Source organism: Notothenia coriiceps, unplaced genomic scaffold (genome assembly GCF_000735185.1).
Source record: "Notothenia coriiceps isolate Sejong01 unplaced genomic scaffold, NC01 NC01_scaffold00035581, whole genome shotgun sequence".
NCBI classification, from domain to species: Eukaryota; Metazoa; Chordata; class Actinopteri; order Perciformes; family Nototheniidae; genus Notothenia; species Notothenia coriiceps.
In genome coordinates, this window is record NW_011368282.1 from 295,049 (window position 1) to 319,317 (window position 24,269).

General features: G+C 40.3%; 2 protein-coding genes across 2 annotated transcripts; one reads left to right on the forward strand and one right to left on the reverse strand.

Annotated features, from left to right (window-relative positions):
• Positions 1-5,815: 5,815 nt before the first annotated feature.
• On the reverse strand, positions 5,816-7,051 carry dctpp1 (dCTP pyrophosphatase 1). The gene has a single exon (XM_010791619.1). The coding sequence runs from the start codon at positions 6,946-6,948 to the stop codon at positions 6,415-6,417; it is 534 nt and encodes a 177-aa protein (XP_010789921.1). The 5' UTR covers positions 6,949-7,051; the 3' UTR covers positions 5,816-6,414.
• Positions 7,052-7,159: 108 nt separating this feature from the next.
• On the forward strand, positions 7,160-24,105 carry gatb (glutamyl-tRNA(Gln) amidotransferase, subunit B). The gene is made up of 13 exons (XM_010791620.1): positions 7,160-7,337; positions 7,887-8,040; positions 8,134-8,247; positions 13,028-13,226; positions 13,732-13,854; positions 13,966-14,079; positions 15,209-15,293; positions 15,798-15,842; positions 16,645-16,837; positions 17,325-17,458; positions 23,008-23,086; positions 23,261-23,395; positions 23,488-24,105. The coding sequence occupies exons 1-13, from the start codon at positions 7,189-7,191 to the stop codon at positions 23,611-23,613; spliced, it is 1,650 nt and encodes a 549-aa protein (XP_010789922.1). The 5' UTR covers positions 7,160-7,188; the 3' UTR covers positions 23,614-24,105.
• Positions 24,106-24,269: the final 164 nt, after the last annotated feature.

A 24,269-nucleotide genomic window follows, 5' to 3' on the forward strand; every position in this document is an offset into this window, starting at 1 on the left:
TCACTCCCTGCAAGCAAACACCAAACTCAGCACGGAGAAGATCGGTGAGTGTCAGTGATCAACTCCTCTAAGGGAGTCAGAGCCCACAGTTGGATACTGGTGGTGGATTGGGGTTTATAACGTGCTGGATGAGCAGCAGCAATGCTGACGTGGTGTTTGCAGCAGGGTGTGTAGGCTGAACACCAGCTGACACATGGCCAAATATCCCAATCCTCACCTCAGACATGCACAGTCATTCATTATTTGGTAAATGTACCCACTTGTGGCAGGCTTGGAGATTGGTACAGCACTAACTATTTCCAGCAGCTGCACTCCACCATTTTTTTCCTACAACATTGCAAAATGAAAAGTACCTGTTTTTGGTCATCTTTCCTGTTATAGCAATGTTTTCATGTTTTGTTTTAAAGGTCCCATGTCATGGCCATTTCTACTGATCATAATTACATCATTGAGGTCTACTAGAATAGATTAACATTGTTCAATGTTCCAAACTCACATTGGTTTCTCATACAGCATCTCTGTATAGTATGTGTATTCTAAACAGCTTGTTGGAGCTCCTGCCCCCCCCCCCCCCTCCCTGTGAGCCCACTGTGCTCCGATTGGGTCAAGCTGCCCTCTATGTTCTGATGAGTCCACCACCGTTACAGCGGAACATCAGTGATTAAGTGTTACAATGGCGTTAGCAACCAGAAAATGACACCAGTAAGGACAAACAGATGAGAATGCTGCGTGGGGTCTGGGTGATGTGTTGACGAGAGGTTGCGCGGCTCGCTGCTGCGAGGAGTGGACAGTGTGAGCTGGGTTCATTTCCTGCTTGCTGCATGGGGTCTGCGAGACACAGGACATCACGAATGGACGCGGGAAGGGGGGGGGGTGCCGAGGGGGCTACAGCACCCCCATCTGCGAGGCTCCACTAGCACCCGCGCCCCCAAACGCGGTGCATCTACAGTGTAAGCGCGCCACAGTTTCGCCGCTGAGAGAGCGTGTGTGTGTGTGTGAGGAGCTCCACATTTGGACCAATGGGTCCATTTGGGTAAGGTCGCGTCACTGTACCCAGGAAGAAAAATTGAAATCCCCAACGAGGCGTTCTGGGGCAGCATAGACAGATTTTTTCTGTGTTAGAGTTTTACTCGCTACAGGGTGTACTTTGAGGGTTTGTGACTCTGCAGACCGTTTACATGCATAAAAACCTTCATACACACAAGGGGATGGGTAATAACCAGAAAAGCATGACATGGGACCTTTACATTTTGCAATGTTCAGGTTGTTGTCAACGTGCATGGCCTGCTTTGTTTTGCTTTTTTAAATTGATTAAGAAGAATTGTGATGGACTGTGCATGCAGACTGTATCACTCACTAGTAAAAACATGTTTTTTGTCTGTGTGGGTTCTTCTTCTTAGTTAAGTTATGTAAAGCTCGGTTGGATTCTACAAAATCAGATGCTGTTGGTACCTGTACATGTGGATAGATATGTAAATTGTAATCCCTGTACATTTTGCTGTATGACGTTCTTTTGTTCTTCTGTTGTTTATGTTTTCATGTTTTCATGTGGAACCTACTGCTGCAGGTCTCCCTTGAAAAAGAGATCATTGATCTCAATGGGATTTTACCTGGATAAATAAAGGTTTTGAATTGAATTGAATTGAATGTTCTTTTAAAGGAATTGTTTTACTGTGTATGATTACTACCTGTATTTTATACTCTACCTTTTAGTTATGACACTTTTCATGGGTTGTACACAACTTTTTCTGGAATACAAGTAAAGATGTTTACGTGATTTGTGAGATAATTTTGCTGATTTCCAGTGTGCATGATGATACTGTAAAAACAATTGTATTTCCCTCAGGGATGCATAGGTATAAAGTTTACATTAAATGAAAATACTCAAGTCAAACACCTCAAATGTGTAATTAATAACTTATGTAAATGTACGTAGTGTTTCATTTTAACACTGACAACATGGCAAAGACAAAGAGTAACAAAGAGTAACAATCTCAACTGTTGTAAAAAAGCAGATCACCATGAATTACGAATAAGAGCCTGGGAGCTCTTATAGAAAACCAAAGAATAATAGAATGAAGGATAATTAAGTCACACGTCTGTGGAGAAAATGGGACTGTGACTAACCATTATATAGGCTTTGCAACAATAGCCGTGTTGAGTTTCCCTTAAAGCATTACAGGAAAAGTGAAAATGTGAAATGGATTGTGCACTAATGTTTATATTTCTAAAGTCATTAAGCAATACATTACACGTTGTAAAGCCATTATAAAGTACTGTATAATCCTCTCCTTGAGCCGCAATTTACAGTAGCAACTCCACAAAAACATCACCAACAACCCGGGGGGCAAACTGTAGAAACAATTCACTCAAACTCAATGCATTTTACCACTTTGCATTGCAAGATAACAGCATTAAAGCATCAAAAATAAATGTGCCCAAAGACAACATTGAAGAAAACATTAGCAATTGTAAGCAATAAATTCACAACTTGCATGAATGCAAACATTGCACATGCAAACAATAGAAAAACAAGCTAGCAAGCAGTCAATAGCAACAGTGGAAATACTGCTAATACAGTACATGCTTCAAGTTGGTAGAACATGCAGCTAACTCTTACCTTAGATTGGTGAGATGAAGCGGCGATGAAGACATCTTAACATTAAGACCAAATCCTTGGGAAAGTTGTCCTTTAGTAGGAGTTGTGGTACCCTATGACAGGAAGATGGCTAATATGTTAGCCATGAAGTGCAAGTATTGCTAAGAGACATAGCTCAAAATAACTAGCTAATGGAGTCGACTGAACAAAAACATATACTTCTTCAATTTCGCCAAGAGAAAGCCACATTACTTGACTTTTTGACAGGTGTGTTGGCGTTTTTTCAACAACTTCAGTTCACAAAGCAGCAGGTGGCAGTAGTTTTCATTTAGCACGGGGTAGCTTAAATAAATGCGTTTAAAAGAGACGTCACTAGCTTAAATAAACCCGTGCGTATCTGTTGTGATTACTGTGTCACGCATTGTGGTGGACAATCATTTACAAGGCTATATTAACTCAAGTGCTTCCGTCCAAAAATATTTCCATGTCCTGCTACTTTATACTTCAAATCCACTCAAATGCATGGTTGACATTTATTTGACAGCTTAGTTACTTGGAAGTTTCAGATTCATATTCATCCAATAATAGAATATACATATTACTGAAATGGGCTGCACAATTAGAAGGCCTACTGGGTGCAAAACATTTTCAAGTCACAATACAAATTGTGTTTCTACATTATAGCTTCTACATAATATTGTTAAGTGCATTGTAAAAAATGCAGATGAGGGGAATTTTGTGTTTTCAGCAATGTGTTTTATGGCAACGCATTAGCCTGTAACCAAATTCACCCTTGAGAATAATAAAGATTGAATTGCAAACCACAGGGACACTCGTATAAATGTTTAATTTTTGGCTGGGAGCTTTGCTTGAAACACTGCCGTATTGGCTCAGCTGTAACATTTATGAAAGGGAAGCACATTGTCAAGAAGTTGATGTTCTGAATGGATCAGTTTGGGGTATTTAAGATGCCCTTGTCCCTGACAGCCTTACACAAATGGGAAGAAATCAGGCCTGTGTGTTTCTGTGTGTGTGTTTCTGTGTGTACACGTGTATGTGAGGGATGTGATGTGAACCCCTGCTGTTGGGTAACCCCACTGTGTGAGATCTGACAGCTCCCACTGCTGTCTGTATGACAGGATAAAAGAGCATCAATGTGTGTGTGAATCAGATAGTGAAAAGGAGGAGGAAGTGGCCAGAAAAAGACAAAGAGAAAGCAGAAGCTTATTCACACACAAGAAATAAATACATTTACTCAAGTGAATGTCTCTTTGAAAGCTTATCTGTGTGAGCTCGGACAAACTAGATGTCCCACAGCCCTTTGAAACCCACAAAAACCAACAGCAGGACTGATGGTATCTGCCGGGTTGACCTCTATAAAGTAGAAAATCTGAGACCTAACCATCAAAGTCTAAAATGTAATTGAGCCCTTAGCAACGTCTTCAGACAATGAATGGCACCATGGGAGCCTTCTTACTTCTTTCTCAAAGCAAAAAAACATGACAACTCCCCTGTGATCTTTCAGTTTTTAAGAACAATGAAGTCTTGAATTGTTGATAATTAAAATAAAAGCACGGTGAGTGTTAATCTTGCACTTAAAGATAACAGGTGTGCTTTTATTTCCCACTTTAAAGCAAAGAAAATGTAGTAATAAATGCATCCTTGAAAATCTATTCGAGATGCACTTTGCAGTTCTAGGTCCTCTAAAGCAGCCCTAGCATAAAAAGATACAATTTACCATGACATTTGTTAGGTGGTTCTTACTCTCAGAAAACATTGCTTTATTTTTAGCGTATCCAAGCCATTTGTCCATTCTTCTATAAGTATGACTTAGAGCATACATGAAGTCCACATGATGTATTATGATTTCTCAGAGGAAAGGGTTTCTTCCAAAACTTGTTCGGGCTAACTTGAAGTACTAAATGTACTCTCAGAGAAGAGGAATAACACTGATGCAGACTGAAAATGGTTACATGTTACTCTCCTGGGACGGCAGCAATTTCAGTTTTCTACCTGACTGGAACACATAGTCACTGAATATTGAGAGAGCCTCTTCAAAGTGTCACATTCTCCCATTTAAGACACTGTTTTGCAATGCTGTTCACTGTGCACAACACAACTCATGTGAGCTGGGGCATGTGTTTTGGATGGATTCTGCTAGAAAAATTGACTTCACTATTCTGCTGCAAAGCAAGCTGTGTAGAATTTGTAAGGAAACCTTGAGGAGCTAAAGATTTAACATTAAAAAACAAATATATTCTACTTCATTTGAAATAAAAAAGCAAAAACAGAGCCCTTGTTTTTCCATAACCTTCACTTCAAAAAGCCCAAAATCAAAAGGATGGACTTACACATTCCAGTGCCAGAAGAGGAGGAGAGTTTAAATATCAGAGTTTTCTGGATACACACCAAGGGAGTGGACAATTGTTCATTCTTAATGTGGCATGCCGTGTCATATTTACTTAAGTTAAAAGCTGTTTACTTTGAAGCGAGGCTCAACTTGCACACAGAGAAACATTTTAGTGATGCATGACTCTTCTCCTCTACAGCCTGTGGATGACTCATGCTTCTGAGTGACTATCAGAAAATACAGCTGAGGGCAATGTTTGTTTCTTGAAAAGTATCAAAGGGAAAAATAAGACAGACGTTTTTATCACTGTGTTACGCCCCTGTCTTGTACACACACAGACATGTTTTGCATCTCAAATCTTTGCTGAAAGATTTCTCCAGTTAAATTCCAGTTGAATATATCAGTCAAGTCAAACCACAAACGCACTAAGTAAATCACACTTCCTTGTGGTAGTTAGGCCTGAATGTAAGAGTGTTGCCATGTTTGTGAAAAAAGGTAAATTAATGCCAAGTTAACAGTAATTGTTCTCTTAATGCTAATGTATTCATTACCAGGTAACTTTGTAATTTTGATTCTTCTTAATGGAAGATGGGTTAATTTGTTGAGGTGCATGTGAGGTGGGTTGAATTATTACAGAGACAAGTTATATCAATGAGTTTTAGAAATACCTCACAATATGCAATGGAAAGCATACATACAACATTATAACCTCTTTAACCAGCTTTACTTCAATGCTTTTTTATAATTCAACCCTTGGATTAGGTATATCCTTTAAACCCATAATTTAAGCTGTCGAGTTTACCTTTAACAACCAACTAACCTGTTTTCTGGTTACTGAATGACAAAAGAATGGGAAATACACAGGAATGAATGAAAGCAACTTTTACTTTGGAAAAAATGTGACATGCGATGTGAACACAACAGAAGATGGGCTGATTCCAATGATGGAAAAGGAGGATAAACCGCAAAAAACGATTCACAATTACTCTTTTGTCAGGGATGGTCAGGACAATAATCACATGCTTCATCTCCATCAATTTTCTAATACAATCCATCACACTCCTAAACTGGAGAAAAGGTATAAAATGTTGAGTGAGAAATACATTCTTCAAAATACTCCCCAAAGACACTGCACAACAGTCATATTATCTGCTAAAGAGTATGCACTGCCTCAAACTCACACAGGGACATCAAAGATTAGGAGTAAAACAATGCTTAAAAGTAAAACTCAATAAAAGCCAGAATTCCCCAAATGCCTGTCCTACTAAATGTGTGTGTGTATGACTGAACATATAACAGTAGGCTCATAGACTAACACATTTGTGTCACAGAAAACACACAAGTAAAAGAGGGATTCATAGGCATGTAACAAGTCAAACCAGAATACATTTGTAATAAAATGTTCAGTAGTAGGTCATAATTATTCTGCAACATGAATCCCCTGATTGACATGTGCCTCCAAAACTCAGTCCTCGTACTCAGTGTACTTTTTGGCCGACCCATGCACTTTGTTTGCGGGGTATTTCAGTCGATTAAGGGCCATTTTCCGAAGCACTGCTTGGGGTAGATCGACTCTACACTTCTCTGCGAGCTCCACCAGGTAGATCAACACGTCGCTGAGCTCCTGGGCCAGATGCTCTCGCTCGGCCTCGGTCCAGTCCGGCAGGCCCTCGGCCACCTCTCCCCTCCACTGGAAGAGCTCCGACACCTCGCCCACCTCCCCGACCATCGCCAGCAGCAGGTTGCGGGGCTGGTGGAACTGATTCCAGTCCCTCTCGTCCGTAAAATGCGCCTGCATCCGCCTAATGTCCTCGATGGTGGGCTCGGGGCTGAAGGCGAACCTCTCTGACCCGGCTCCTGCTCCGTTCTGCAGCTTTGAGAGAGCTGATGCCTCCGTTGTTGCTCCGTTGACAAGTGACTTGTCGTTGTTGCTGGTCAAAGACCCTGATGGCTCCTCACCGTTTAATCCAAATGCGTCTTTTCCGTTTGTAGCCATCATGTTTTTTACTTGCGCTGGCTGAAAAAACAAGTTGAACAAGCTGTTCAACAACTACCATGTGAAGCACTCCCGCCAGATGTCAAACCGGATATGATGCGATGTATGTCGGAAACCGGAATCTCACCAATGAGCAGTGTGACTGGGCTTTGTAGTTTTACCATGGCAACCAGCGTCGTCGAAACTCATATAAAATGTCACCTTAAAAAACTACAAATCCCGTGTTGACTGTAACATAACAACATGGCAGCCTCCTCTGTGGCAGCAAGTGAGCTGCTACAAAATATGAATAAACATATATCAATATTGTACCCAAAGGCTTCGTATGTTATTAGAAGGATAAGCACATCCAGACAACGAAGCGACAGCCAGCCGCAGCTGAGAGTAAAAAGGTAAGAGAGGCTGCTATGGCGGAATACTTTGTTATAATGCCCCTGACCTGCTCGTTACTGACCTGTATGTAAGCAGTGGTAAACGATAAAAGATTGTATGGCATGGAAGCCTATATCTGTCAATGTGATTATAATGTGAAAAACATATTCCAACCATGACTCAAGGACATTGCATCACAAATAATGGCTTTGTATTGCAAGTTTTATAGAATTGCAATTATATTATTTTAGTATTTGAAATGGGGTTATTAATTTTCCATTCTGCATTGCATTTTGGGATAATATTGTGCATGAAAAGCTTTTTTACTATTCATAATGACTTCTTTGAATATAGGTTATTTTAGTCACACTTTAATACACTGCGTACTTCCATTCACCTGCTTGAAATAGTTTGTACAAGGGAGTCACAACATATTCAGTTCAATCCATGTATTGTGGACACTACATAATACACCAGTTATACAGCTTTTCTGGCTGATTTGACCTCCTCAGTTCAACTGCCTTTATTTTGTTCATATCTGTCTCACACCTGCCTCCTCTGTCTCTCAGTGCGCCCAAGCAGCTGGTTGGCGTGGTGGGCCTGGAAGTCCACGCCCAGATTAACTCCAACACCAAACTTTTCTCCGGCTCATCAGTACGCTTCTCAGCTCCTCCAAACTCCCTGGTGTCACCCTTTGATGCATCCTTACCAGGCACATTACCTGTAAGTGTTAGTAAACTTATTTCAAACAAAGATATCCTGTTTCGTGATCCCTGTCTTGTCAGGTCACCACGTAATGTCCCTGTGTTTCTCCAGGTCCTGAACACAAGATGTGTCAAAGCTGCTGTGATGACAGCACTGGCTCTCAACTGCACCATAAACAGGACATCTCTTTTTGATAGGAAACACTACTTCTACGCTGACCTCCCTGTGAGTTTTTCACTCCTTTAACTACTTCCTGTGCAGTATCTAGGTTTCAATATGCCGAAACACAGACGTTAGTGGGGGTTATTTTATCAGCCAAACGGCAGTGTAAAGACACTAGTCCTGCTCATCATGCTGCATCATTGCTTTTGCTTTTTATGTATAAGCTGTCCTCATCTGCCTCCAACTTCTCCATTACAGTTTCCCACTGAACTCTCCCGGCCATGAGCTTTTATTCAAGTAGTGAGCAAGTCTTGCTGAAGCAGCAAAAATGTTATTTGCCTCACATACAGACGAATGACACTGAAAGCTATTAAAGAAAATGTGTTTCTTTCTCTAGCCAGCTCATTTCCTTCAGTGCACTTCGATTGTTGTATTACCCTCAGGTCATTTCCCTCTCAATGCATTTGCTGCAAATTTGGGCATAGCTCTCTTTTATTCACATCATCTGAATGATAATTATAGTCATATAACCCCAGGTAGTGTTGTGTAGCTAAACAATTCAGGGAGTTTGATTGTGTTTGCCTGAGCTAATAATGCAATATGAAGTTTAAATAGTTAATTTAAAAGAAAATACTTGTACGCTTATTATAAACCCTATCTATTGTATTTACCCTTAAAGAACTACCAGTCATTTTCTTAAAGTATGCCTTGGTGATTTCTAATCGAATTTCCTCAAACAGTTTCTGCTGACTACACTCGTTTATCTGATGTATAGTCTTTTCTATGTGGTAAAGAAAGTCTAACCCTTTTATCCTTTTAACTTTTTCGTCAGTTTTTGTGTCCACCAACTCTTGGGGGAAAAGTAATGTACCTTAGTTAGTCCTTGCTCACTATGTTCACCAGCTCATTGTTAACTGTATTTGTCTGGTGCTAGGTAGTAAGCATGCAGTCCATTATAATGAAACAAAGAGGTGAAATATGTTTAAGTGCTTTGTTAGCTGAGAGAAATACAAATATTTATGTTCACTTTTAATTCCTTTTATGCAGTTTTTTTGTATGTACTGCTGTAAAAGAATCAAAGAACTAGAACAGAGAAGTTAGCCAGCATGGTGTTTGAAGAATTACACCTGAGTCCAGTGATTGTGAAATGGAAATGTGGTTAGCATGCATATATTCAACATTTGATATGAACCAACCAGTATTTTAAGGTAGTGGTGGAGTCACTCCAACAAAAAAAAAGACCGTCTTTAACATCTATATTCCTATTTAACAGCCCGTCTTGCCTATGAGATTCACTTTGCTCCCTGTAAAGGAGTCCTCGCACGGAAAGGTTTCACTAGCCCTCAGAGCCCCGGGGTAATTTAACTTCCATTATGAGTGACATTTTAAGGCTTTTAGAGGGAAAGACAAAATGTCAAAGGAACTCTGCAGTGACTAGCCCTGGAGACACCTTTTTCTAATCAATCTGAGAAACTCTCAGAAGAAAGGTGTTGGAGAATTGAGCAATTTGAGTGTTAAAAGCCATTATTTCCCTGGTAAGATATTATGCTAACACCGCTTTGGGCAAGGTAATGGGAAGGGTAATTAGAGGCTGAATAACTTAAGAGACAGATTTCATTTGGTTGTATTTTATAGAAACTGCCCAGAGAAGGAGCTTAACATTAGCCTATCTCCATGAAATAGCAAGACATACACTAAGTATGAGCTTTAGCTGGTATTTTATTGCACTATTCTTACTACTGTATAACACAGAAATACATTATCTCGATATTTCTGATTAGTCTTGCTCTAATTCCCCAGCTTACATCACTGTATTGTGAAAATGTGACTGATAAGGCTCGATGGAGCACAACAGCTTTCTGTAGATCTTGATAGATGGAGTTATTTCCCATTAATTTTTTCCCAGACTCACTGGTTATCACAGAGTTGCAGCAGAACATATTTTAATCACAATGGTAGGTACATATCGCCCCAGAAAGTCCATGTATCTTGAAAGTTTAACAAAATCCCCTCCAGAAGCGCAGGGATTACTGTTGGGTTCCACTCGCTCTTTTGTGTGTTTGCTGAGGATTGCATCACCTCCTTTGGAGAAACTCTTAGCAGTTGACAGACACAGCAGGGAGAATAATACCCGATTACAATTTTGTATTTTTTTCTGAGTTTTCCCCAAAAACTCATGCTGCGCTTTTTAGCCTGAACCTTTGTTTGTGTTTTAGAGTCACTGTTTACACCTGCTGTTGCCTTGCTTATATTTATTGAGTTTCCTCTAGTCCCATCAGCTGCTCAAAAGAGTGATGATGTATGAACAGCATGATAGATGAAGTCAGATTGTTTTTTAAATTAGTCATATGATAATTTTCTGTTCACCTTCAATCTAAAGTTTGAGTGTAATCAATGCTCTTAAAACCAAACCATCAGCAGAATGGAAACGAGAAATGTTACCGCCCTTGAAATATACATTTGTAAATTGCGTTGTACATTATTGATGTATTCCACTGGAAATCCCTGATTGCATTTAGTAAAACACCACAGTCGCTCATTAAATGATTAATGCTGCTGCCGAACAAGTATTCCTTCTTTAATTGCGATGGCAAGCAGGGCACATGCACTGCTGTATGTCAAGTTTTGAATAGTTCCTAAATAACATGCATCAGCAGATCCACGCTCACCTTTCAGTAAAACCAAATAATTACAATTTCCTTGAGATATTAAGTTTCCAGATAAACACACATGGCCTGGTTTTTGAATCTTTGACATGTGTTAAACAAGCCTTTGAGCTTCTGTAGGACACTCTTGGGTAGCAAATAAAACAGTTCTTTCAATCAGTGTGCAGCGCAAGGAACGAGACAGCGGCTGACTCTTGTCTGTTTAGTGGATTTGACAATAATCAGAGAATGACTCAGCAGCTCACAACAGGGAAATTAGTTTGGAGTAGTCATTGGACAATATGAACATTTCATGTCCTGATTATCATGGTCAAAATAGTATTATCAAAATATGCAAAACATACTGGACATATAACTTTCATTTACTTAAGAAACAAATATTTTAATTGCATCACAGATTTTTTAAAGCAATCTTACGTAATATTTGTTTTAGTTAACGTCATCTTAAATAGTAAGGTCTCCAGGCATAACTAAAGGATAAATAAATAAATAAATTATAGTATCAACATTTTGTAAGTGTGTCTTTTTCACCTGATAATTCCTATCAGGCTCTATTCTTCAATTCTCTACAATGTTAGCTAGAAAGCTTTTCCAAGTCACTCATGTCAGAATGATCCTGATGATGGAAATGAAACATGATCAACTTATTGTTTTTATCACGATTCCTAGTTTGCAATGTGTGTCGTCAGCACTGTATGTGAGCGGGCATGCATCTGTATCTTTAGATATAAGGAGGGTGAGGATCCACAGGGAGTGTTTAGAGCATCCCTGCTCATTATGGCCTTGAGCCTAATCGGAAATATTAATGTGGATACCAGTAGCTTAGGGACTTTCCTCACCCTTCATTAATATATGTGGCAAAATCAGTTGATTTATTATGCAGGAAATGCTAGTAGTCTTCACTTGAACAGATGCTCCCCAATGTATAGTGCTCGCCTCCCCCTGGCAGAGGAAACATTTCCAACGCTGAGACGAAACTCATGATGAGATTACGTTTGGAACAGGGGATTTCTGATAAGCTGCGACAGTTTCCACAAAAACCCTGCAGATTTAAAGATTGAATCCACCCAAAAGAACTTGAATTAAAAAATAAAATCCCCCAAAAGTGTTATTTTCTCTCTCATCTGTTTTAAAAAGGAGGAAGTGATTGATTTTGAAGATCATCGTACAGAGAGCCAGGGACTAAGAGAACCCCAATCTCCTCTCCCACGTCCACACTCTCTTTAGCATAAGTATGATTTATGTGTGGTTCCTGTGATGTGGTAGCCATGGTAACTTGGGGAATAAATACTCGGGGCAGCAGATTATTTTAGGAACAGAGGAGCGGATGAAATATTTATTATTATGTTTTTCTGAGTAGGAACCTTGAGTGAAGTGGCAGCATTCCTTCTGCATCACAATGCAGGCTTTTGGTCGAGCCAAAGTGCTGTACATGTAATAAAAACACATTACTACAATCACAAGGATTTAATCAGTCGGTGAGCCGCTGTGTGTGAAAAACGCTCTCTGCCTCACCTTTACATTAGAGCCTGACTGCAGCACAAATCAGAAGTGTTATGTCAGTGGAATAGTGGAAAACTGTCACTCCCAGAAAATGGTATCTCACATCCATAGTTTGATGTTTTTGCTGCTGAAAGCTGTATTTTATTGATTGGGATATATACTGTATTCACTCAAAGCAGTTGTCCTTTGAGTGAATGAATGGAAAGCAATTTAACATACTTTACTGAATTACTGAATGACATTCTGTTTCTTTTACTGACCAAATCGTATTTGTACTGTAATCCTCAGTTCATGTCTCTACATGGAAAATATCTACAACAAGCATTACATGTTACACAAGTTCAACACACCAGTTACTAAACAGCCAAGTATTATCATCACACTACAATCAATAATTCACATAAGCGTAACTGACATAGGACATACATGTAAGAAGTGCAGCATAAAAATAAAATATATTGTTATTGTAGCTCTATTTGTAAATGAACAAGATGGATATCAGTTTGCAAAAATAAAAATGAATGGATGGCATTGTAAAGTTATTCCTGACTAGTGTATACATTATAATTGTAATTGTTGTACTTCTACTACTTTAAGTTATACTACACAACCTAGCTGCCCATATTTCTTAAACGACTGTATTCTATCCAGCCTAATATGTTTTCCTATTTCAGGCTGGATACCAGATCACACAGCAGCGGCGGCCCATCGCAGTAGATGGCTTCCTGGATTACAGCTTCCTTGGAGGGAAAAAGAGGAACCAGGTGTTCAAAAGAACTGTCAGCATCAAACAGATCCAGCTGGAGCAGGACAGCGGCAAGAGTCTCCACGACGACCTCCGCAGCCAGACTCTCATAGACCTCAACAGAGCAGGTAACATCAGGGTAGTAGTGCTTTATTGAAAGGATTTTCTTATTGTCAAATAAGAATAAAATCACATGAAAAGCAACAATGAACTAATCCCACCATACTGCAGGTCGATATTGTCTGTGTAGCCTGATACAGCCTATTCTTCTGTGCCATAGACACTCATTGTAGTCGAATAAACTACAGGAGGAGCCCCAGAAACGGTGTTCAATAAAGTATTTAACTACATATTAAATCTTCAGTAGGAACAAATGACCTCGGGGCTGTGTGCAACAGACAACAGGAAAGTCAGACATACTAACGCTGTAGTTTTTGTCATTCATGAGATGTTTTTGCCAGTAAAATAAATACTTCAGAACTTCTTCTCCTTTAAAACTGTGAGAAAAATGTTCAGACAGATATTGTTCTGTATATTTAAGACGCTCCACAAACTGTTGAGGTTTGCTACAGAGTTGAATGGAATAGAAGGTAGCTTAGAGATGTAACACACAGCTGTGCTCACATGTGACAGGTGTGGGACTAATGGAGCTGGTGATGGAGCCCGACATGAGCTGTGGAGAGGAAGCTGCTGCCGCTGTGGGAGAGCTGCAGCTCATCCTGCAGACCCTGGGCACCTGTCAAGCCAACATGTCTGGTATGGAAATCATCCTCCGACACTTCTCCCTCCTTTTATTCTCAGCTGCTAAACTCCAAACTCAAAGTTATTACCTGACTCATTTTGCATGTTGTGCGTCCTTCTCTGCAGAGGGCCAGCTGAGAGTAGATGCCAATGTGTCTGTGCACGAGCCAGGTGAGCCGCTGGGCATCAGGACGGAGGTGAAGAACATCAACAGCATCCGATACCTCGCCAAGGCTATAGGTAAGGGTCATGAAAGGTGAACATCCTAAAAGAAAGCAGAGCAGGATGGCTTAAGAGTGCTTCAGGAAAGATCTTTTAAACCGCCCCAGGAGGAGCTCCAACAAGCCGTTTAGGACAGAGAGTGAATACACAAACTCTACAGAGATGCTGTATGAGAAACCAATGTGAATTTGGAAAATTGCACAATTTAAATCTATTCTAGTAGATCGCAACAATGGAAATATGATCAGTAGAAATGGCCATGACATGGGACCTTTAAATAAAAAATGACAAAAAACCTCCTTGGCAGAGCGAATTAGCCCTACTTTCATTCATAACAGTGAAATTCTGCGTACACATAAATGCATCAATACAAATAATCAAGTCTATTTTTACCAAAGTTGTATTTGATTGTATAACTTTTACTTATAATGAAACACTGTCACAGTTTAGTACTGCACTTTTAATTATGTACGTGAAGGATCTAAAAACTTTGAACACTTCTGCAAATTTGTATCTGTCAGGTGTAACAAAAACTCATATAAAATAACATATTTATTACTGTCACAGACAGAATTGGTTTTCTGTTGCAATGAAAAGAGGACAGTTGGATTTATGAAGAGACATTCAGACAGGAGGCATAGTTAACATTGACAGTAACTTGTGAAGCGTAAACTTAGGACTGACAACAAGTCACGAACAATTAGCCGTGTGATGGCAGCGTGTGATGCTGAATTGGCTTCTTGAAGCTGCTCATTTAAAAAAGCATAGATTTGACGTCAACTCTCACTGACTCTCACTGACTGTTGATTGAGCTTCACTATACAAAGTTGACAAAGAGCCACAGCCAGAAAATCTCAGCATTTTACGTGCAGGTTTTTGAGCATGGTTTGACATACTGAGGCACCGTGCTTGAATTATTCATCAATGAATCTGTATCGCATTTACACTCCTTCCGATTTGGTATTTAAAAGTCATGGAGAAAAGCATCGTTTATCACAGTTATAACATGGCAGCAGTCCGACACCTGAGGAGTGCCAGGGCATCACAGCAGATGTTTGGCATTTAGCACACAATTATATTTGTGTGTACAGGATTTATTGAATAAACCCTCTGTATTTGTTGTTATGGTCCCCTTTCACATCAACAGACTACGAGATCCAGAGACAGATCGCAGTCCTGCAGAGAGGCGGGACGGTGCAAAGCCAGACCCGGGCGTTTGATTCTAAATCAGGGTAAGAGGATGAAAGTGCAGGGCCGCGGTGCCAGACTTGATCCAGAACAACAGCCTCTGACTGGGAGCTCGGCCTGCTTCATTAGAGGAGCAACCATCATGGTAATCATGATGAATAGAGCCATTTGGATGCCGCTGTCATGCCGGGTTATCTGTGAGCTATGTGCTACTCTCTGGCTTATGAGTTTAACAGAATGAGCCAGCTCACACACAGCTGAGGCCTTCATCATCTTCTGCTGCTCTGCTTCCTTCCGGGCAGGCTTGCACTTTTCGAAAAACCTTAAGATATTCAGTTCATTATTACTGCATTAAACAAAGAAAAATAACTAAGTCTTCCCATTTCAAGATGCTTGAACTAGGGAAGTTTTTGCTTTTCTGCTTGACTTTTTTGGTACAATTCCTCAAGGAACATTCCCCTAAGATCTATAATGAAGTTTGAGAAAGCTTTGAACACATGTTTTCTGATCTTAATGATCATTAATGAGCTGTATCTTTTTCTCTCTAGGGAAACTGTTCCTATGAGGGACAAAGAGGGTCTTCAGGACTACAGGTGAGTGTGGGTTCTTTGCATATCTGGGTCTGTCTTGGGAGCATGCGTTTATTGACATTGACGATATGATATCAGAGTATGAGCTTAGCCTCAGAGGGGACTTAATAGGATGAACACCTATGAGTGACAGCTAGATGGAGGGGAAATACAAGGTCTGGACCTCAACTTTTGTTATTGACCAAATACTTATTTTCCACCATAATTTGCAAATAAAGTCTTTAAAAATCAGACAATGTGATTTTCTGGATTTGTCTTTCTCATTTTGTCTCTCATAGTTGAGGTATACCTAGGATGAAAATTACAGGCCTCTCATCTTTTTAAGTGGGAGAACTTGCACAATTGGTGGCTGACTAAATACTTTTTTGCCCCACTGTATATGTGACACATAGGTTCAAGTCACAAGTTAGGGATCAGATTCGCTTCCACTTGCTTGTTACTGCCAAAAGGACAGTTTCTTTTGTAAGTTCCAGATAATTTTTTCAAAAACTTGTGTAATTACTGGACAAGGTTCTGCCATCACCGTGTGTGTGTGTGTGTGTGTGTGTGTGTGTGTGTGTGTGTGTGTGTGTGTGTGTGTGTGTGTGTGTGTGTGTGGTAAGGGGGATAAATAGACGGACAGGTCTAAGGCTGATGGAGTCAAGTTATTAGTGGAGGGAGTGAAATGTGACAAGTGTGGAGTTAACTTTTAGTATCAAAGCAAAAGCCAACCTCCTCTCCTGTAAGCTCATCTGTACTGCTGATAAAGCGTTCTCCCCCCTCTCATTTTTTCTGTCTCTACCCCCCCCTCTCTTCCTCCATTCAGGTTCATGCCAGAGCCCAACCTGCCCCCTCTGATTGTGTATGAGGATAACGCATCGCTGCCCGCTGGCATTGATGCGCGTCAGGTGGTGGTGGTGCAGGAGATAAGAGAAGCGCTGCCAGAGATGCCCGCTGTCAAAAGAGAAAGACTGGTGCAAACGTACGGCCTCCTGCCCGAGCACAGCCTCACTCTGGTGGTGAGTTCATGAGCGAGAGCTGCAATCCACAATCAAACTTTTTACATTTCGAGCAATTGTGATTTTCCGTTCTCAGCCTCAAAAAAATGGACATGTCATTCTTTTCTCTGTTTAATAATCATATTTAACTGAGTGCTGTTGGGCTTTAGACTGACAGAACAAGACAATTATAGTAATATTTTACTTTTTTCTGACAATTTATAATCCAAAACAATAGATAGATTAATTTTGAAAATAATGGGGAGGTGGATGGATAATGAAAATAGTTGAATAAGTGGATGAAATCTACCAGTGAGAGAGGAGTGGATTCCATCACAAAATGTGTTTCTTGCATCTTTTTTTTAATTGCCATTTGATCAAGTTCACGCAGAGTCAGCTTGGACGCAGTTCTGTCGGCAGCTGTGTTCTGCCGGACTCGGATAATCTGATCCTAATGAGATAATATGCACAAGAAGGCATGAAACATGTTCACGGTGCTCTGTTGCAGAACGAGGACGGGCTGGTGGAGTACTTTGAGGAAGTGTTGAAGGCGACCAACAAGGAGCCGAGGAAGGTGATTGGCTGGGTGACCAATGAGCTGGTGGGTCAGCTCAAACAGCAGGACATGAGTGTGAGCCAGAGGTGAGACACTTACACACACACCCTCATGTCGCTTTTACAATACTCACATAATGCTCATTGTTTGTCAGCTTGGCTCATGAATGCCTGTTCTGCTGCCAACGCTCAGTCTTAGATGTCAGGGCTCCGACCCATGAACCCCTCTGAGCCTCTTTTGTTGCCCCCCTCTCTTTGTAGCTTTGTATGCCTCATGTGAAAAATGTTGGTGAATTCGAGCTTTAGTTAGAGGAATGGAATATGAAGCTGCACAATGTAATACTCCATCAATCTATATCAAACCGCTATAGATCATCATCTAAGATACTCCGTTGTTTTGAAATTCCCATGGCAATTCTGTGTCACGATTTCTGTCCAAAGGCGCCTCCTTCCTAGGTATTTAAGTTGTTTTTTGTGAGATATAAATCAAACTGATTGTGTTAAATGGGCATATGACATCTTCTCATATTGATCGCAGGCCCCTAAATCAAATCCAATCTAAATTGTCACTTTGCAGACTTTGTGATTTTGAAAATGGATTTATATCGAAGCTTAATGAAACTTTTGTACACCCCTTTTACACTCTTTCAACTTGAGTCAAGCTGTCATGTTCTCAAACTTTTCCAGTGAAGTACTGAATAGTTTTCATTTCCTCCTCTGATAAATAAACATCCTTAGAAGAAAGAGGTGAGTAAGAAAGGTTAACGTACGCCCTTGAGGGGTCCTTGAGCTTAGGGGTTAAGAAGCTGAACATGAACCATGACGCCCTCCCTTCAGGTCGGCTGAGAACCTTCCTCTCCCATCTCACCTGTCATCTCTCCATTGTGTGATATGCTCGCATTACACTTCCTGTCAGGAGTCTCGAGCCACTGCTTCAAGGATTAAACTGTGATTTCATGTCAAAAGGAATTGTCACCTACAAGAGATTTAGTACATCTGTTGTCAGAAGTACAGCCCTTGATCCTTTTACTCATCACCAAACTTAAGTCTGGGAGACTTACTTCAAGCATTAATAGCAGATGGCTATACAGACAGATTTGACGTACAAAGCTCTGCTCCTCGAGGGGAAACAAACCCGGCAGGAAGGAACTAATCCCTGCTTGATAAACAAATACATCATTAGATCTTCTTTCAATCAAAAACACCAAACACTTGGCATAAGGAGACATTTGGGCTGGTGGAGGGAGTTCTGGCAGAAAACAGCAAGTCAAATTGCATTCAGACTAAATGATATTTACACAAACAATAATAGGGATAGTAAATAGCCTGGGAAGGGTTGTAAACATGACAAGCAGGAGCTGGTGTAACAACAGCCTTGGAGAAACCCTAAACTATACGTTTTTATCAAACATTTCACTGTCGCTAATCTCAGTCACTGTCCTTCAATGTCCTACCTGCACTTAAACAGCAACTTTCTTAAAAAACAAGATTATAAAATCATAATCTAAAAAAAGAAAAAAACCTTACGTAAGGGTTCAGATATAAATAATCTGTGGCCAGGCCATAAGGCGTTAAAGGTTATAAGTAACATCTTAAAATCAATCTTAAAACAAAGGGGCAGTCAGTAGAATTAGAGTTATATCTTCTCGTTGTTTCATTATTGTTAGGAGTCTCACTGCTGTATTTTGCACACTTTGGAGTTTATGAATTGATTTCTTGATTTATACCTGTAAAGGCCCGGACACACCAGGCCGATTATCGGCGTCGGTGGGCGTCAGTCCGACGATGAGCGTCGACACGCCCTACTCAGATTGGTGTGTCCCGCACTATGGTCCCGCACCGTCGGGTCTTTTCAGCCGGGCCGACGCCTTTTCGGCAGCCGGCAAAATAAATCACTCTGATTGCCTATTCAGCTAGCGAATCAGTGCATGAGAAGCGAAACGGAAGTGAGGGACCCAAACAAACTATTAAGAAGGCAAATGTGCGATTTCATTTAACTCCAGCTCTCGACACAGGTTGGGGAAAGCCCCATGAGCTTCTCGTTGTAGAGTGAAAATGGAACGCACACGCTAATTGTTGTTGGTTTATATCACGCAGTCTGTTCTTCTTCTCTCAGTTATCACGCAGTCTGTCTTCCGGTTGTTGCCTCTTTTGAATGACGAATACACACTACCGCCGCCTGCTGGTAAGGAGAGTTATTGCCACTCACGCATGCGCAGTTCCTACTTGCGTCTTGGCCGTCGGCTGAAGTCTTTGCAGTGTGTTCCAGTGCGACATGGCCAAAACGCAGAGACACGAGGCGACGCAACTGTCGGGGTCCGTCTGTGTCAGTTCTTTGTTGTAAGATTGGTGTGTCCAGGCCTTAAAAGATCATTTCAATAGTCCTCCAACAGAAAATAAAACCATTAATGATAGCTTGAGTGTCATTTAAACTCAGGATGGGTTTGATCCTGGCTGTATTTCGCAAATGATTGTTGCATGACTCTGCTGTTGTTCTCGTGTTTCTCAAATGTCAGGTTAGTGTCAAAGAGCAAAACCAGGTTCCTGACCATTTGTTAAACATCGCCTGATAAGGGATTGAGAGACGATGAATACTAGGATGCTGATTTTCGTGTCCAAAATATGTGTCCCTCTAGAAAGGAATAGACTGCACCATCACAGTGAGAAGTATCAGGTTACTATGGCTGCAGTGCTGCATGAATATGATTCAGCTTTGTTATTCAGCTGATATCCACACCACTGTATGAGCCGAGGATCACGACGCATAAACAGCTGCTGCCCGACTTCAGCTCTACCTCATCCAAATATATGCTTCATATCTAGCGAGGAGGAATGAGGTCTGCTCAATGGTTTTAAGTAATCTGCCCTCTTTATATGCACAGCAGGCGTGGCTGGCATCATATTGAATCGAACAATGGCCCCTTGAGTGATATCGATATTCACTTTACTAAGCAAGGGAACATAATAAATGGCTATCTACAGAGCTAAGTGAAAGAAAAAACACTTTTAGTTCAACAAATCTATCTTATTTGGGGGTTTCTACTCTTGAGACACATTACACAAACCTTCAGTTTTTCTCGGCTCAATAAGAGACGCCACTAAAAATCTAAATTATTGAACTATTTTGTTTCTATTCCTCAATAGATTTTACAATGGATTAAACAACACAAAAAGTTCCCCTGTGCCGTATAAGTCCTCGAAATAATGTTTTTATAGTCGAGCTACAATGTCCACACACTGAGGGCACAGTCTGATAAAATGGTTTGATTGACATTAAGGATTATTCGATTTCTAGCGCTCTCAAATACTGATTAAACCGTCGCATACTATACAAGAATAACATCACCTGATATTCCCTAATTCTTTGTGTCTGATGATGAGAGAACCCTGGGATAGTGTGACAGCCCATCAGAGGGAAGCCTGTTGTGACAAATGCAATTACATTCGTGAAATCATTACTTTGTGGAAGAAAGTGTTTGATCGCTCGCTGCCGAAGGCCCGTTTTGATTCTAGTGAATGTTTCTTGGAATTTAATAAAATCTTACTTTGATACAAGTTGTTGTAGCACCTTTCAAACTTGTTTATCTAGCCACCGGCAAAAGCAACACCAGTCGCGTCCCACTGTTTCTGTTCCTAGCCGAGCGACGCTCAATTATTTGAAAGTGGTAATTTAATAGCACCTGCGACTAAAAGCAAAAATGGTATTTGTGAAGCACCAGGTCCCAACTTTAGACATTTTCTTTTCAGCTTGTTTAAAATGAAATGTTTTTTTTTACTGCTGATAAAGTGTTCTTCCCTCTCTCTTTTGTTTGACTTCACCCTGAGCAATTTTAGTTCTATACTTCTTCCTTAGAATAAACATTTATATGTCATTTGAAACAGTAAAGTGTGGATGTCGGCGCAGATGCTGTAAGCTTCACTTTATCTCCCATTCACAGACTGTTGTGAAGAACTTGGTGTTTATTTATGCATGATGCTGCCTTTGCTTTGGTTGAAAGGAGGAGAAATAAAGAAAAACAAAGAGTGGCCAGCAGGACTGCAGGAGGGGAGAAACAGAGAAACTCAGAAACACACAGTAACAGCGTTCTGAAGAGTGTCAATTCTGACCTTTATAATGTGTCCAAACCTGCTTATGACACTACAAGGGAAACGGGTCAAACATTTAACAAGGATACTTACTTTTTATATTTCAAGACTTCTTTTTGAATTGTATGTTTAAGAAAGCAAATGAGGTGAACTCTTAACACGTGAATGTACAGTCTTATCAACAAAATAGCCCAAATCTCATCATTACCAGTGCTTTAAAAACTTTTTTCATTTAGTGTCCAACCATTGCAAATTATTCAAGATTGTTTACTTGATATTTATATCAACACGATTGACTGGTCTTAGTAACAACTCTTGAACAATCGCAGAGAAAGACAGAAATACTAAAGCCACTCCCTCATAAAGCACATAACGCACTAAACAAAGTATAACATAGTTATCCATACTCATGGAATAATCATTACGGCATAAAGTAAACAGGAAAAAAGAAAATCAAATAAAACCAAACACATAGATAAACACTAGCACCTGGAGGGAAATGAGCAGCAACATCAAACAGACCACTTAATAAATTACTCCAAGTGCAGTAAAAACAAAACAAGCCCCATCGCACAAATATTTAACCAGCAGTGCTGCTCATATATTTCGTTTTTTTTAATACAATTACAATTTCTAGTTTAGTTGAACTTCTCTGCATGCCCACTGGCTGAGAGCAGAAGCGCCACTGCTCTGTTTGACACATAAACAGTCTGCCAAAGGAGATGGATACTTCTCATCTGTTTCTCCACAGAGTTGATATTCTCTTTGAGGACGGGTCGCTGCCTGCACTTAATATATTCTAACAGGCTTTTTGTTTCCGTTTGTCTGCTAGCCTGGGGAATAAACAAGAAGACATAGGAAAGACAAACACATTAGAGTCAATTCACGAATGTTGATGGACTATTTGAGTCTGACTCTCCCTCTCCTTCCTTCTCCCTCTTCTTTTATATCACAAATTCTTCAGTACTTCTGTAAAAGTGAGACACTAAAAGGTAAAAACATCATGTTTGAGGGTTTGGGCTGTTTTGTTTCCATACCATGTCTTCTCCCAGACGATCTAGTGTTTGAATGTTTAAGAATTGAGGCCAAATTGTGTTTTTTTCTCGTACTCTGAGACAGAAATGTCATCATCAGTAGTGCTTGAATACACCAAACTTTCTAGTTTTATTATATATCTTTTCATAAATCAGTTGATCTTTATAACTTTTAATTGATAAAAACAAGGCAAAGATATTTTCTGTGACTGTTTTCTTAATGTTTGGAGTGTTGCAAAATGATCCACAATGTGTGACTGTAAAACATCTAACGCTATTAAACAGCATAACATTTATAATGAAGCTTTATTCAATATTAGGATTGACGTTGTGCACATCTATGCAAATTAACACACATTTAATAAGAAAGTGCCCCATTTGCATTTTTTAAATCACTTCAGAAGCTTGTAATGCAAAATACGTTTTAATATGAGCAATTAAGTAGGGATTTATGAGTTTCAGCTGTAGTGTCTCCCCTTAAACTTTAATTAAATTTAACCCCTCATGTAATTTCAGCCCGATCGCTCCCTCTGCCCTGGCTGAGCTGCTGGAGCTCCAGGAAACAGGACACATCTCTTCTTCTGCTGCCAGGAGGGTCAGTCAGCTGCACACACCATGCAATTATCCACACACACACACACACACACACACACACACACACACACACACACACACACACACACACACACACACACACACACACACACACACACACACACACACACGCTATTGTTTGTTTGTGTTGTGGTGCTCACCTGTCTCCTCTCAGGTGTTCCAGGAGATGTGGAGGTCACCGGGCAAGACGGCCCTGCAGATCATCCAGGAGCAGGACCTGGGTCTGGTCAGTGACACCGCACAGCTGCACAACATCTGCCAGGAAGTGTTGGACTCACACCCTGACGAGGTGAGGGCTCACGTGCAAACTCTTACCCTGTTATCACTTGTTCTTTACCTTGTTTTGTATGAGATTTATTTGTGTTTGTTGTGCCTCTTTAGGTTAACGCCATCCGAGGTGGAAATAAAAAGGTTCTGAACAAGCTGATGGGCTTGGTTCAGAGAGAGACCAAAGGCCGAGCCGACCCGGTTCTGGTGAGGAAAATTATACAAGAGAAGACGTCATGAAGGTCGGACTGTTGTGCAAGACCAGAGTCAAATCATGGGCCATGAGACCTTCATGATAGACGACGAGATGGCAGTGATGTTTGTAGATCTTTATGAACAGGCAGAGTAATCATGTCGCTCCATCAAAACAACATATGGTACCTGCTCTTAGGCGGGTGAAGGATCTATTGAAATTCCGGCTGAAAATAAAGTTAATATCTTTAGTTTCTGATGTTTGTTTGTAAATACTGAAACAGTGATTTCACTGGACAACAACAATGACCTTCTATTTATGTGTTTAAAAATGAATAAATGTTTTCCAGAATAATGCTCTCTGTGGCAGTGTGTTGTCAAACTATTCAGGTTATTTAGTCGATTGTGAATTCTATGCTTCGATTAATATTTGTTCATATTTTTGACCTGGTGATAAGATTGTATGAAAAAGTTCTGAAGAAAAATGAAGTACCTTTTCTGACCCTTGAAAACTTCAGATACATTTAAATGCTATTATAATAAAGAAGATTGGGATTTGAAGAACTATTCATCCAAGCATTCTTGCATTTAATTCAATATAACTAACAATGTACCATATAAATATTGGCATAATGGTCGTATGCTATGCCTGGAAATCACACAGGCAGAAGGTGTTGCTGCTCTGACGATGCTATTTTGATCAT

Bases quoted from the DNA above. Each gene is read 5' to 3' on its own strand.
- dctpp1 (XM_010791619.1), bottom strand. From the start codon at position 6,948: ATGATGGCTACAAACGGAAAAGACGCATTTGGATTAAACGGTGAGGAG.
- gatb (XM_010791620.1), top strand. From the start codon at position 7,189: ATGGCAGCCTCCTCTGTGGCAGCAAGTGAGCTGCTACAAAATATGAAT. The intron at 8,248-13,027 runs GTGAGTTTTTCA...TTCCTATTTCAG, and splicing joins ACTTCTACGCTGACCTCCCT to GCTGGATACCAGATCACACA. The intron at 17,459-23,007 runs GTGAGACACTTA...ATGTAATTTCAG, and splicing joins GACATGAGTGTGAGCCAGAG to CCCGATCGCTCCCTCTGCCC.